Source organism: Nomascus leucogenys, chromosome 6 (assembly GCF_006542625.1).
Source record: "Nomascus leucogenys isolate Asia chromosome 6, Asia_NLE_v1, whole genome shotgun sequence".
Taxonomy (NCBI): domain Eukaryota; kingdom Metazoa; phylum Chordata; class Mammalia; order Primates; family Hylobatidae; genus Nomascus; species Nomascus leucogenys.
In genome coordinates, this window is record NC_044386.1 from 47,339,402 (window position 1) to 47,353,981 (window position 14,580).

At 37.7% G+C, this 14,580-nt stretch overlaps 1 protein-coding gene across 2 annotated transcripts in view; it reads right to left on the bottom strand.

Annotated features, from left to right (window-relative positions):
- The window catches only part of UNC13C (unc-13 homolog C), a 654,851-nt gene that overhangs the window by 608,354 nt on the left and 31,917 nt on the right, over positions 1 to 14,580 (bottom strand). For both annotated transcript variants that reach the window (XR_004030428.1, XM_030814067.1), the window contains exon 2: positions 8,330 to 11,577. Coding sequence is in view for 1 of the 2 variants with exons in the window: in XM_030814067.1 (XP_030669927.1) it covers positions 8,330 to 11,321 (2,992 nt within the window). In the remaining variant the exon portion in view is untranslated. The remainder of the gene's footprint in view (positions 1 to 8,329; positions 11,578 to 14,580) is intronic.

Below are 14,580 nucleotides of genomic sequence, written 5' to 3' on the forward strand. Positions count from 1 at the left end.
GTTAGAGTCCTAAATGCTTTGGAAGCCATCATGGTGGTCTGAGGTGTACTCTCCAGGTGGCAGGTTTTCTCTGCTGCACTGGAGTCCCTCTCCTCCCTTGTTCCTGAGTTTTATGCCAGAGCCTAAATTGCTCCACTGGATATAGCTATTCCATCTACCCCATTCTCACATAATTCATCATAATTGATTAGGCTACTCTTTGCTATCTTACACCAGAGTTCAGAGTTTATCTTATTCCACACAGCAATCTCAAAAATGATTTATAATTTCTATAAAATATGTCTCTGTTTGAGCTTGAAGAAATAACATGAATGATGACATGAGCAGAAACAAGCAAAAAAAGAACTATTCATCTGAGGTTTTGACATAACATCATTTCTTGAATCTCTGAGATACAGTATTTTGCACTGTACACTTTCCAAAAACATTCCTAATACAACCTGGAAATTGCCGTCTTTCATTGTCAGTTAATATTTTCCTCAAAAAATGCACCATGCCTTTAGCTTCCCTACAAAGGCAGGTATTCCAGTCTTATAGTTTGGGAGCCATTTAATAGTTATAATATAACTTAACTGTGTTTATGAACTCTGCAACATTTTTGTTGTTCCTGTTCATGGGTCTTTGTATATCCTTTTGAATTTCTTACCTTCTATAAAATTTTTTAATTCTCAAAAACTAACCTTATTGGCACTTAACTTCTTCACCCCTAATAAAATCTTTTCAAGTGGCTAGCATCACCTCCCCAGACTTACAAAACTTCCTAAAAATATGACACTATCTCTTAGCACAAACTATTATCACTCACTTTTTATTAAGAGAGCTCAGTATGTAACTACATTTGCTAACACAAAATTGGCTTACTTTAAATGTACAACTTACACAGATGCTTAAAAACATAAGCCATAATCTTTCATGACAAGACTGGCCTGCATTGGCAACAGGATGTCAGGGAAAGAGCAACAGACTTTGGATTCTGGGCAAGGCACAATAGGAGTCAACCAATACCCTTAATTCGCTATATGGTGTTGAGCCTTCCTTGTTTTGCTCCTCTGAGACTCAGTCATCTCACTTGTAAGATGAGGCTAACAGTACCTTCTTCCCAAAGCTATGGTGACAAGTATGAAATTAAAATGCCTAGAACTGAGTCTGATAGAACAGCATACCTATTGGTTTCTTTCCCTTTCTCTTAGTTCCATCTCACAGCAGAATACACTTAAACACTTCAGCTCCAGTTGGGACTAATCTCCTTATACGTATTATCTTTCTCTCCTCTGAACCAATTTACAAACACATGTATTCTTTGGGTTCTAGTCTTGCCTCCTAGATGAATTTTACTGTTGGACCTTTTAAGCTTTATCTCTAGCAAGAAGTAGTGTCCCTAGCTGGTTCTCTACTGCTTCTAGGGGCCCTTGGCCACTTCACTCCTCAAAGGTCTCCTTTGACTCCAAAAGCACAGACAGCAAAAGCAAAATAGGCAAATGGAATTACATCGAAGTAAAAAGCTTCTGCATAGCCAAGGAAACAATCTACAGAAAGATGAGACGATCCATGAATTGGAAGAAAGTATTATTTGCAAACCATATATTTGATAAGGGGCTAATGTCCAAAATATATAAGGAACCCAAACAAGTCAATAGCAAGAAAGTAAGTAACCTGGTTTTAAAATAGGCAAAGAACCTGAGCAGACGTTTATCAAAAGAATAGATGTAAATGGAAGATATATCAAACAACGCTCAGTATCTCAGGGAAATGCAAATTAAAACCACAAAGAGGCTGGGCTGGGGTGGCTTTTGCTTGTAATCCCAGCTACTCTGGAAGCTGAGGCAGGAGAATCACTTGATCTCTGAAGTTTGAGGCTGCAGTGAGCCATGATCATCAAGGTACTCCAGCCTGGGTGACAGATACCCTGTTGCTTAAAAAAAATAAAAGAAACAGCCAAAAAACCAGTGTGATATCACCTCACACCTGTTTCAATGACGATCAAAAAGATGAATAATAACAAGTGTTGGTGAGAGTGTAGAGAAAAGGAAATTCTTGTACATTGTTGGTAGGAATGTACATTAGCACAGCCATTTCGGAAAATACTACAGAGATTCCTCAAAAACTAAAACTATGACTACTAGAAAATATGATCTACCAATCCCACTTCTTCATATTCAGTCATGTGTTGCTTAACAACAAGGATACGTTCTGAGAAATGAGTCATTAGGTGATTTTGTCATTGCTTGCCCATCATAGACTGTACCTTAAACAAACATAAATGGTACCACCTACTATACACCTAAGCTATATGGTATAGCCTATTACTACTAGATATGTTTAGATACATAAACATTTACAATTTAACATATAGAGCATGTTACTATAGTGATTACTGTAGACAATTGTAACACACTGGTAAATGTTTGTGTTCTAAACATATTCAAACATAGAAAAGGTACAGTAAAAATACAGTATTATAATCTTTTGGGACCACCATCATGTATAAAGACTGTCATATATGCAGTCCATCATCACCTGAAATGTCATCACGCATCTCAGGGCTGTATATCCAAAGGAATTGAGACTGATATTTCAAAGAGATAGCTGCACTTCCATGTTTACTTCAGCAATATTCACAATAGCCAAGATATGAAAGCAACCGAAGTGTCTACCAGCGGAAGAATGGATAAAAAAGTAGATGTACACACAATGGAACACTACACAGTCTTTAAAAAGAAAGGAATCTGTAATTGTGACAACATGGATGTAACTGAAGGACATTATGCTAAGTGAAATAAGTCAGGCACAGGAAGAAAAGTACTGTATGATCTCAATTATATGTGGAATCTAACAAAGTCAATCTCAGAGAAACAGATTTTAGGAAGGTGATTACCTGAGGCTAAGGGTTGGGGTAGAGAGTGAGGTGGGAAAAGGGGAGATGTTGATCAAAGGGTAAAAAGTTTGAGCTAGACTGGAGGAATAAAATGTTAGTGATCTACTGCACGGTATGGTGACCACAGTCAATAATAACATTGTATATTTCAAAATTACTGTAAGAATAGATTTGTCATGTTCTCACTAAAAAAAAAATGATATGTTTGTAAGGTGATGGATATGTTAATTAGCTTGTTTGAATCTTTCTACAATGTATATGTAACTCAAAACATTACATTATACCCCATAAATATACACAATTGTTATTGTCAATTAAAAATGTTACTGTCAAATAAAAATGTCAATTAAAAAAACAAGAGAATCACTTTATATTATAGATAATTCTAGTGTATTAGAAGCAAAAAATACTAGACAAAAGATTATTGTTATGCACTGCATTTTTATGGAATATTTTGCAAATAAGTTGCCTTCTACTATTACCAGTATTGCTATGCTTGAAGGAAGATTTACCAAAACAAAAAAAAAAAGCCCCAAGTTGTCAGATAAAATGTGGAATGATAGGAATTTATTTGTAGGCAAAATTATGCGCTAAATGGTTTCTACAGGAAAATCCCCTAGGACTTTTGATACAGATGATTTCTAAAATTTTAAATTCATACATACCTTTTAAGGAATACATCTATTGCTCTTCTGTTTTCATATGTAGATATTACTAAAGCCTTTTCACAAAATGTAATAATCTACTTAACTCTGAAAGGTTGACAAAACATCTTTTGTTTTTAAGTTAAGAAAAATTGGCCGGGTGCGGTGGTTCACGCCTGTAATCCCAACACTTTGGGAGGCCAAGGCAGGCAGATCATGAGGTCAGGAGTTCGAGACCAGCCTGGCTAATATGGTGAAACTCCATCTCTAATAAAAAAAAATACAAAAAAAAATTAGCTGGGCATGGTGGTGCATGCCTGTAGTCTCAGCTACTCGGGAGGCTGAGGCAGGAGAACCCAGGAGGAGGAGGTTGCAGTGAGCTGAGATCGCGCCACTGCACTCTAGCCTGGGCGACAGAGTGAGACTTTGTCTCAAAAAAAAAAAAAAAAAAAAAAGAAAGAAAAATCATTAATATTTTTCCTTAGACTGATTTTACCTCTTTCAAGTTAAAAAAGGGGGAAATTAAGAATGCCGTGTGAGCAGGTATATTTGCTACATAGCTTTTAGTAGTGCTCTTCAAATGTGCTCTGATGATCACATTCCTCAGAACCGTCAAGGGAGCATGTGAATAGCCAGACTGCATCCTCCTGACCTGGACTGTCCACAGGTGAGCTTTTTTAGTTTTCATTTTAGATTTTTTATTATGTTTTTAATTGTGCGTGTGGTTATTGCTGTTGTTTTATTAAAGGGCATATATTACATCGGTAACTCATGTAATTTAAAGGCATATGCCTGGCCTCATTGTAGGACCACCAAGTCACAATAATCTGTGAAAATATGCTAATAATTGGTCATTTTAAAACAACATCCCAGGAACAACTACTACAAAAGCTTTCCAGATGATTCTAACAACCAGCCAGATTAGGAACCACTAGTCTAACAAAGTATATACCTTAGGGAAATTTTAATACCTTCAGTTTTATATCCTTACTTGGAAGTCAAAATATTCTGACGGTTTTATAACCATTCAGAAAACAAAATATATACATGACGTAAAAACTAGGAAGTATGCTAATTTCCATATCACAGTCTCTCTCAGAGCAAGATTTTTGTTCTTCTGCTAGGAAAATTATTCATACTTCAAACTGGCGTTAGGTTCTGATTTCAGGTAAAGTGTATCAGACTGCAAATACAACATCCTTCAAGCAGCTGTTTTAGTACAGTATTTATTGCACTCTACAAAGCTTGATTTATAAAATGAACCAAGGATTTGAAGTAGAAACACTGAGAATGAACTATTTCACATCAAAACCTGAGAGTCCCAGAAATTTAGTGGCTTTCATATTCATACTGGTTTCTCGTAAATATCTCTGAGTTGAACTAAACCTAGTGGCTGACTCTGTTCTTCATCTTTTATCAGTTTTTCCAACTTAAAACTTGAATAAAAACAACCTTTGAAGTGAATAAGCATATTGCTGCTCTAAATAGCCAAAGTAACAATCCCTGTAATTCTGGATCCACCAATTAAGCTAGGTAAGTTTCCAGCATCTGCTTCCTCACCTGTAAAGTGGGATAATAATAAAATAAAATTAATAATGATGTTATAAGAATTAAAAGAATGAAAAACAGGTAAACAGCCTGGAAAGTGCCTAATATATAGTAATTCTGAGTAGTAAGCTTTTATGTCTATTCTTCTGAGCTCTCAGGAGATAAAGTCATAGTCTTAGCAATTAAAAGCCACAGTTTGAATTTGGATTTGACTTTAAAGTTTGTGTTTTTTTTATTTAGTATCCCACCTCTCTTGATTCAGGCATTTATCCAACACATATTAACTCAATGCCATATGGGTATAAAACACTAGTCTAGGCATAGTATAAGTTAAAGGATTAAAAAAAAAAGACAACTTGCCTCTAGACTATTCCGGAAAAGAAAATGAGAAATGCACATAAATATGAGAGTCAGTGTGATAAGAGGCAAGTACATGGGAATTTTGAGGAGACAATAAATAGTTAATTCCAGTTGATAGGTGGTACAAGGCTGAAGGTGGGGGATCAGAGAGTCACCATCATAGTATAGGAATCAAGACAGCTGCACAAATGGTGCCAACTCAGCAGGGGCCAGCAACAATGGAAGAATTTGACCTCATGGGGAAGCTTCTGGCTACACACACTTTAAGGTCTCTTCCTACTGGAATGCTGTTCAAGGTGAAGATTCTCTGAAACATTATCATCAAATATCCACATCTATAGACATAGGAATTTTCTGGTCCTCTGGATCCTGAAGACAACGGTTGAAATAAATAATTCAAATGTGTGAGCTTATAATTCCATAAAGCTATGTCAGAGAGACAGCATCCCACAGTTTGACAGCAAGAGCTCTGCACTCCAATCTGGCTAAGGTTACTTATGGAGAAAAGACAGCACTGCTACCTCATGATAACTACGTAGCCATGGAGAGAAAAAATATGCTGGCATCTGCCCAAAGCCCAGTAAGCAGATGGCCATGGGAACAGAAACCATCATGACAATTGGCACCTCTTTGGGATGCTCTGAGCAGGAAAGGGGCCTGGAAAATGTCCTTCTTTGGCTGTCCTTCCTTCAGAGGCATATGGGTGGCACAGGATGGGGAAAATTGCCTGACTGCTGCCAAGGGGAGCAAAGATAGCCTTTAAAATCTAGGCTACTGCAGCTTCCTGGGTAGTCAATCTGGTACCTTTCAGCAACCAGAGACCATCTTAAAGATATGTGTGCTGATTTCCTCTAGGACAGATGATATCCAACGGATTCCATTCAAAGTTGGCTCACAGGATAATAAGAAGCCAAGCTCCAAGAGGATGGAGGGGTCTGAGTCCTCTATAGCCAGGCCTCATATGTCAGATAAATGGCACAGGATTGTTTTATCTGTGGTTTTATTCTTAACCAGGTGGCTATAGATAACCAAGAGCATGTGTGTATTCCAAGGTTAAGTGCCATTCACTGAATGACAAAGTTTGTTAGCTGGTTGAAGGGTCATCATCAGTAACAATCTGCTTTGCAGAGGCTTGCTAATTTGGAATTTTTAGAAGTTGAAGAAGATCCATTTTTCTGAAATGTATCATCTTGTCCTATTTATGATATTGCCTAACATTTCAAGCAACTACATTAACCAATTGGCATTAAAACATTTCTCTATTATGTCACAACATATATACACAAACCACACACACACACACACATGCTCATGCACTTCTTAGTCTTCATTTGCCTTTGAGTAAACTCTGAATCAACAGAAAATAAAATACAATGTCAAACTGCTGGCCTGTATCCCAAGAAATAGCAAATGAATTTCAGTAACAAGGACATCTGACTCTCAAAAATCACTCCAATGTAAGATAGATATTATTACCATATGAATTACATTTGCATAACATTTGACTACTTTTCACTCTTAAATCAGTTTTAAATATAGTTGAGAACTACCCATCCCTGCAAAAAAACAAAAACACTAAATGTCACAACAGCCAGTGCATTCGAGATCCCTTCGACCTATATCATTCCTAAATAAATTACATAAACTGTGTTGTTTTATAAAGACAGATTTTTAGAGTGGCAAACCCTAGTTATTTCAGTTGTCATAGAAATTCAAATAGTTTAGCAGTAAAGATTTCTGATTATTCAATAATCTACTCACATCAACCACAAAATGGCTCATTTAGAGGAGTTTGATCACAACTTTGGTCAAGACAGAGAAGCCATAACCAGCTACTGGCTGCAGATATTATTATGTTATTTGATAAGAGCAAGTAACACTTGGTCATATATACCTTTATTAAGTATTATGTAGAGTAATAGCTTAGTTAATGATGACAATCCCATGATCAGGAAACATAATAATAATATGCAATTTGTTTAAATTGAGATAGTAACAGACTATCCCAAAAATGTAAGTAATTAGCATGCAACTGAAATAAATGGTAAGGGATTGGAATAAGTGCGGAGGAAGTTGGGTTGAGAAATAAAAAGTAAACAAACTCTTACATTTGCATATAACTGTCACTTTCCAAAAGAATATAATCCAAAGTTGTTCCCACAAGAAAGCAATTAAACTTGTTAGTTAAGGTACTCTTCTCATTTCCATGGTGGAGAAGGGACTTTATTCTTAAGAAGGTAACCACTCAACTCTATCCCCTTACTGATCTCTTCTCAAAGAATAGCTTGTGACCACTCAGGCATGACCTAGGGCCTTGGCTCTACTGCTCTTCCTGACTGTGCCAGTAGGTTGTAAGGGAGTCCGTGGTCTTCCACGGGACTGTCCTATGCAGACACAACTTTTCCTATGGGCAACCCCTAAATTGTTGAATGGATAGGAAAATGAGTGGTTAAGTCTCAGAGTCCATCTTTTCACATTTTTTTTTAACATTACACCTTTCTCTCCATCCCTGTAAACTTAATGCAACCAAGAAATAGATGCCAGGCTGTTGGCTTAACCTTTGGTTTCACTCACCTTTTGTTTGACAACTGATGCCACAAAGTTAGTTGAGGTAAAATGGGGTTTGTGCCTAAATTTAGCAGAGAAATCTGATCCACAATGTGTTGGGTTAAGTTTGGGCTCATTCCAATATGACCCATTTAACATATTCTTTGATTTTAAATCATCAAGCCCAACTCCTTAGGAGAGCTGCCTGAGTAAAACAAAATGCTCCCCAGAGTAAGCGTGAAAAGTCATTGCAAGTAAACTCTTTCACCCAAGTAAACACAGAATATGCTCTAAAGAAGTGCTACCCAATGTTAAAACACAATTAGCTCACAATGTAGCATTTAAACATGAATACCTCCAGCCAAGATCTTCTCTTCCAACTCCGCCATTTGCTTTTTATAGGCCCTTAAAGCTGCTTCTTTGAAAGAAGGACGAATTCTCTTTGGCTTTGTGATCTCCACTGGCTGTTCAGGAATGTTTTGGTTTTCATCTTCTCTTATTTCCATCTCAGCTGATGTTTCATTTAAGGGTTCTAATCCCTCTTCACTAACCATATCGTCTGCTGGACCATCATAACCCTCATCTTGCGGGGTTTCATAAGGTGTTTCGTATGAAAGGTGATCATATGCTTGCATTTGTTCATCTGTTTCAGTAATACTAGTCCTGTTTTCTAGTTTAGCAAGGACTTGTTCCATCACTTCAACATAATCTGTTTCATTATCAGCCACCGGTTCAGTATAATCTTCCTCATCCTCTGCTTTATAGTAATAGGGCTCCGTGTAGACATCAGAGTCAAGTGTGGTACTTGACTCATTTGCAGTTGATTGAGATAATGTCCGAAATCTCCCCATTAATGAAGAGCCACTGTCCTCATACCCACTCAGACTCTGTGTGCTTTTGTTCCATACTACTTCCAAGGCTGATTTAGCCCTCTGCAGTGTAGATCCAAATTTTGGGAAGCTGAAAGTCTTATCTGAAAGGTCAATGCTTAATCGACTATGCCATGATTTGGGTGGGGCATCCTCTGAATCATCACTTTGCAATTCACTTTGACTTCGATACCTCATGGACAACTGGTTTTGATTTTGGTATAGCTCATTAGAATTAGCTCCCTGATAAGAGTCATACTGGCCAACCCACTGGCCTTGTGGTTCATTATGCAAGCCAGGGCATGGAGAAGAATTGTCATCTTGAGTTAAGTCATAGCTCTCTGAGTCATCTTGAAGATCACTGTGGCACTTTCCCAAGTATTCTAGGTCTTTATTGTAAACACCAAGCTGTTGGTCAGAAAGACTGTTTGTTTCATAATCAAAACCTTCCTGGGTGGATGAATCCAAGCCTAAATCAGCTCCTTGCTCTACTTGATTCCATTCCTTCCATGGAGAAAGATCCTCATGTAAAGAGAGCTGAGAATCACTGTAATGACTCTGGTCTCCAGATGCACACACCATGCCATTACTCATTCCACTATCCACAGTTTCTGTGTTTTCAATTTCGGTCTGTCCTTGGATACCCTGAACACTTCCATTCAAATGCTGGTCCTTGGGACTGTCATACAGGGTCGCTGTTCCTTCCTGTTTCCTCTGCCATAGCTCCCGGTCTGAAGATGACAGGAGAGAGCTTCCATTAGTTCTAGTGAAAAACTGATTTTCTGAAAAATCCTCTGAATAAGACTGACACAATTTGGAAAAATCTGATTCAGAATGACTAAGTTTAGCAGTGAAAAAATCACTCTGTGAGTGCCAGAGAGGTGTTGCATCCGCATAATGGGTTGTGGTTTGCTTTTCCAAGATATCTGATTCTGGCAACTGTGAGGAGATTTTATCATAATCTGATTTATTTGAAATTCTGCTGCTATTAGCAGTTTTATTCTTGGATCTAGCACTGTGTGATTTTGAGCTTGGCTTGGAAGTACCTCCCTTTGTTAGAAGCTCTGACTTGGAAAGCACAGAGTAACTGTTTCTATTGAGGTCAGATTCAAGATCTTCATCACTGTCATCAGGTGACTGCCAATTGTTCTTCTTGATTTTTGGCTCTGGAGTAGACAACTTTATATCCATGCTTTCATATGTCTGGGAGAACGGTATCCCTTTCTCTTTCCTTTCTCTGATGTCATGAGTTAGAATATCTGTTGAGACTCCAATGCCTGTTCCTTTGAGTTTATATGATTTTTTTAAGACAGAATCCCTTTGCTGAGGGGTTTCAAAGTACACAAGTATGGGTCGAGGCTTTGCATTTGGGCAGTCCCTCTGGTGTCCTATCCTCTGAGCAAATTCAATTTTAATAGCATTTGGTGCATCTGAAAAACCCATTTTATCTATTAGAATTTGGTACACCACACTTTCAACATATTCAAATCTTTCTTCAGGCACATTTAAAAATCTCAGGCTTGCCTTGCTACCCATATGACCTAAGTGCTTAATATAATCATGGATGTCTCTAGTTTCCCTCCGAGACTGGACAAACCCTGTACGTAGCTGCTCAATTTCACTTTGTACAACCTCCACACTGCTGGAGATCTCATCGATGGAGTGCTTGAGAGCATTGACGTGCCCTCGTAGTTCAGAAAGTTCTGTTTCAATCTGACTTATTCCCTGAAGTTCCTTAAAGATCATTTCCATGACATCATGTGTTTGGCTAATGCAGCCAGAGGAACTGAACCCTGGCTCCAGGGCATTTGTCTTTGGGTTTCGGACAGTTCTGTCCAAAGACTTGCTTCTTATTCCCCAGGACTTTTTCATGGTGCTTAACTCTGAGTCTGAGGAGACACACTCTTGACTCTTTTTCCATTTTCTTAGTTTTCGTAAAGCTCCCAGTTTTAAGCCATGTAGAGTACGCTCCCCGTCAGAGCTGCCCTCAGACGGTGCAAGGCTGCTGGAACTCTTTCTGTTGCGTCTAACTGGCATTGTGTGTGTTGATTGTGCCTGGTTTTCTGTGCTACTCCTTAGTTCATTTAATGATTCTGAGTAGGAACTTTCAATTGAAGAGAGCTCTTGAAGCAGATCCTCATTATCACTGTTGGTTACTTTAGCATTCTTTTGTAGGCCATTGGCAATAGCTACTCGGTAACTGAATGTTGGTGATAGGGAAAACTCTTTACTAGCCTCGTCTTCCTTAGTGGATAAGTTGTGAGTGGATGAACACTTTGCAATCTTCTTTACAGTGCTTTTAAAGGTATAAGAAAATTTGGGGGATTTGGTCTGGCCAGCAGTGGGGAAGTCTTGATCCTTTTTCTGCTGACGATACTCTTTGTTTTTGTTTGTATTTCCCAATTTCTTTATAAACATTCCTTTGCAAAGCTTATGAATGTAAGGTAAAATCAAGCTCTTGAAAAAATTAGCCACCATGGAGAGCAATTAGTGCAAGCTTTTCTGCCCCAGAAAAGTAAACAAGTATCAGGATGAAAATCTGAAAATCCAAGGCAAGCATCACTGTTCAGATGTTCTGTGAATCATTGGAAAGAGCAGGAAGGGCAGGCATGGCTCTGCCACATTGTTGCTGTCCTGTGCAAACCAGAAGCAAAGCTCCATCTATGAAAGACATTCTTTCCTGGAGGAGGGGTTTCATGAATCTCTCTCATTTCCACATAACTCCATGCAGTGTCTAAAAAGAAATGAATGTTAAAATAAATATCAGAATTCAATTCTAGATTTATTCCACTTCCAACATGTTTCAAAAGTATTCATAATACACAATGTGTGAAAAATTGCTGAGGAAATAGGAGAATATATGAATTTCAATGTAAATTTACTTTTAAAATAATTACTTAAAGCAAATCACTACCAATAACTACGTTTATAATGTTTTTTGATAAATCATTTATGGGTGGACACAACTGAAATAGTAATAAAAGGTAATTATGATTATTTAGAAAACATTGAGTAATATGACAGGCAATTTATACAGCCATATTGACTTAATAAAGTCATTTCTACTTTACTTTCTTTCCTAATATCATGTTTACTTACACAAATGTAAGAATTTAAATCTATGTATATTCCCCTCACATCCCAGATATTCAAAATTCACAAATTAATATTATCTATATATATATAACTGTTTTTATTCATTCAAACAATCTTTTTCTGACCACGTGAATAAATAATCTCTATGATGACTAGTTTCTTGAATTATGTGAAGAAAAAGAAAATAAAGTTTACATTTAATTTTGCTGGTTTGCCAGCACAGGGCCTTATATTAGTAGGAACTCAAAGTTTTGTTGAATTGAACTTAATATTTTATCAGTGAAATGTAACCCAGAATAATAGTAACAGTCAAAAGGCTTTGTTGGTATTCCAGTATGTGTTTGGGTAGATAACCTATTTAATTCATTAAAGAACACATCATAAACTACAGATTGTCTCAGAAATCTGCTCTTTTATCAGCTCTCTCCACTTGGAAATCTGCCAGTTTCACTTCAGTCGGGCTCTGCAGGGGATTTGGGAGTACATGCTCTGGCCAGGAGCCAAGCTCCACAAGAGACAGGGGAGCACAGAAGAGGAGGAGAAAAGATGGAGTGAAAGAGATGAACTCTAAAGAAGTCCAAGTCTTTCTGGGTTTCAAATACTATCAGGGTATAATTCTTCTGCTCTGAAACAATTTGGTATTCATTCACAAACACAAACCAGGACCTATTTTCTACCAATAAAAATGTCAAGAAATTTACTTTTGAGTTGATTTTAAAAGCATTTTTTATACTCCTTTGTGACATCTCCTTGTGAAGAAAAGGCTTTGGAAAGTTAAGCTGCAATCAGGTAGATAAATTATTTTAAAACCAATTTTGGTCGAATAAAATTTTCTACCCATCACTCAATCCAAAATCCTTGGTCTTCCAAACTTAGAAACAGATGCTTCTTTTTGTTTAAATCAAAGTAGCAATTCTGTTAATGCCTCTGATGTTTTCAGAACTAAATTTCCTGACTGGCATTACTGGTTCAAAGATACTGTTCTGGGCAATAATTGTTAGAAAAAGTTTGAGTGGGAAAGTTCAATGTGAAATGAAGCCCACCAAATGCAAACTCAGGAACAGGTGTCCACAGTTGCACACACGAACTCATTTGCTTGTATTCCAACCACAGACAACAACCTGTTATTCACTAAGGGCTCCACACTCTTTCATGCCTCAGTAACTTTTATGTCCTCTCTAGCCAGAATATCATTCATTATCCAGCCCTCACTATCTGTAAAAATTATGTTTAAACTCCAAAACCATTTCAGCAACCACCCTAACTGAGCTCATCTCTCTCCTAGCCACTTTTTATCAAAGAATTGGCACACATTTCAGCCACTTAGTATCTTCACCTAGTTGCCCCAAATTAAACTCCATCCAGAACCTAGCAATTTCCTGAATTACTAATCTCAATAATGTCATCATAATCATCCACTTGCCCACAGCACATACCCAGGAGTCATTCTAGATCATGTGTCATCCATCTCATGTTCATACCTGAGGTGACATAGTAATACCTTAGTAAGGAACACTGTCATTTCTCATCTGGACTATGACAGTTGTATCCTACGTGGTCTTCCTAATGATGATTTGTACTCTTTTTTCAAATCCTAAATTTCTAAAATTCATACAATTAAAAATATATGTCTTCCTTCTTGAAACACTATTTTAACAGTCTAATTTTCTATCACTCCCATAAGCACATCTGCCTCAGTCATGGTGAAGTAGTGGCAGTTCCCTGATTACCATATTTTTACCTCACTAAAGGGCCTTTTTCCATGCTGTTCCTTCTTCCTCCAATTCCTTTCCCCTTCCCCTCTCTATTCACATGTCTCTTTCATAAATATCTACAGAATATCTATACATTTGAGATCCAGCCAAGGATCAACATCAGCTCATTTTACCTCCTCAGCATACAGCACTTCCTCCTCTGTGCTCCTGCAATGTACTCTTGAAATACCATAATTATTTATGTGAAATATTTTATCTGTATGTCTGCCTCTCCTATCTGACTATAAACTCTTGAAGAGAAGGAGCCATATTCTATTTAATTTTAAATTTTTATATTCCTTGATACATAATAGACTCATACTGTTTGTCAGATAGGTGATTATATAAATGAATGAAAGTAGTAAACCCATGAACTAATACATAAACAATGTAGGTTCCAGTAAGCCTAAACTGGCTGCACTGGGCCTTACACAATCCAGAGAAGGAGAAGCAGTGTGAGCAGAAGGGAAGCATCTGAGACATTCATGTCATGTGCAAAGACGAAGAAGCATCCACTTTGTCCAGAGAGGGATGCCTCTGACGGGGAGCAGAGGATTGACAAAATACAATCAGAAGGTAGAGAGTTTTGAAATTTAAGAAGTCCCATTTGAGGAGTAGGCACGAATAGCTATTGGCTTTCAGCACAGTCCCTTGATCCAAATTACCTGCAATGAAATCCCAACTCTGTGATACGCTAGCTGTGTGGTCATAAGAAAGTTACTTCCTTGGGAGGCCAAGGCAGGCAGATCATGAGGTCAGGAATTCAAGACCATCCTGGCCAAGATGGTGAAACCCTATCTCTACTAAAAATACAAAAATTAGCCAGGTGTGGTGGTGCATGCCTGTAGTCCCAGCTACTCAGGAGGCTGAGGCAGGAGAATCACTTG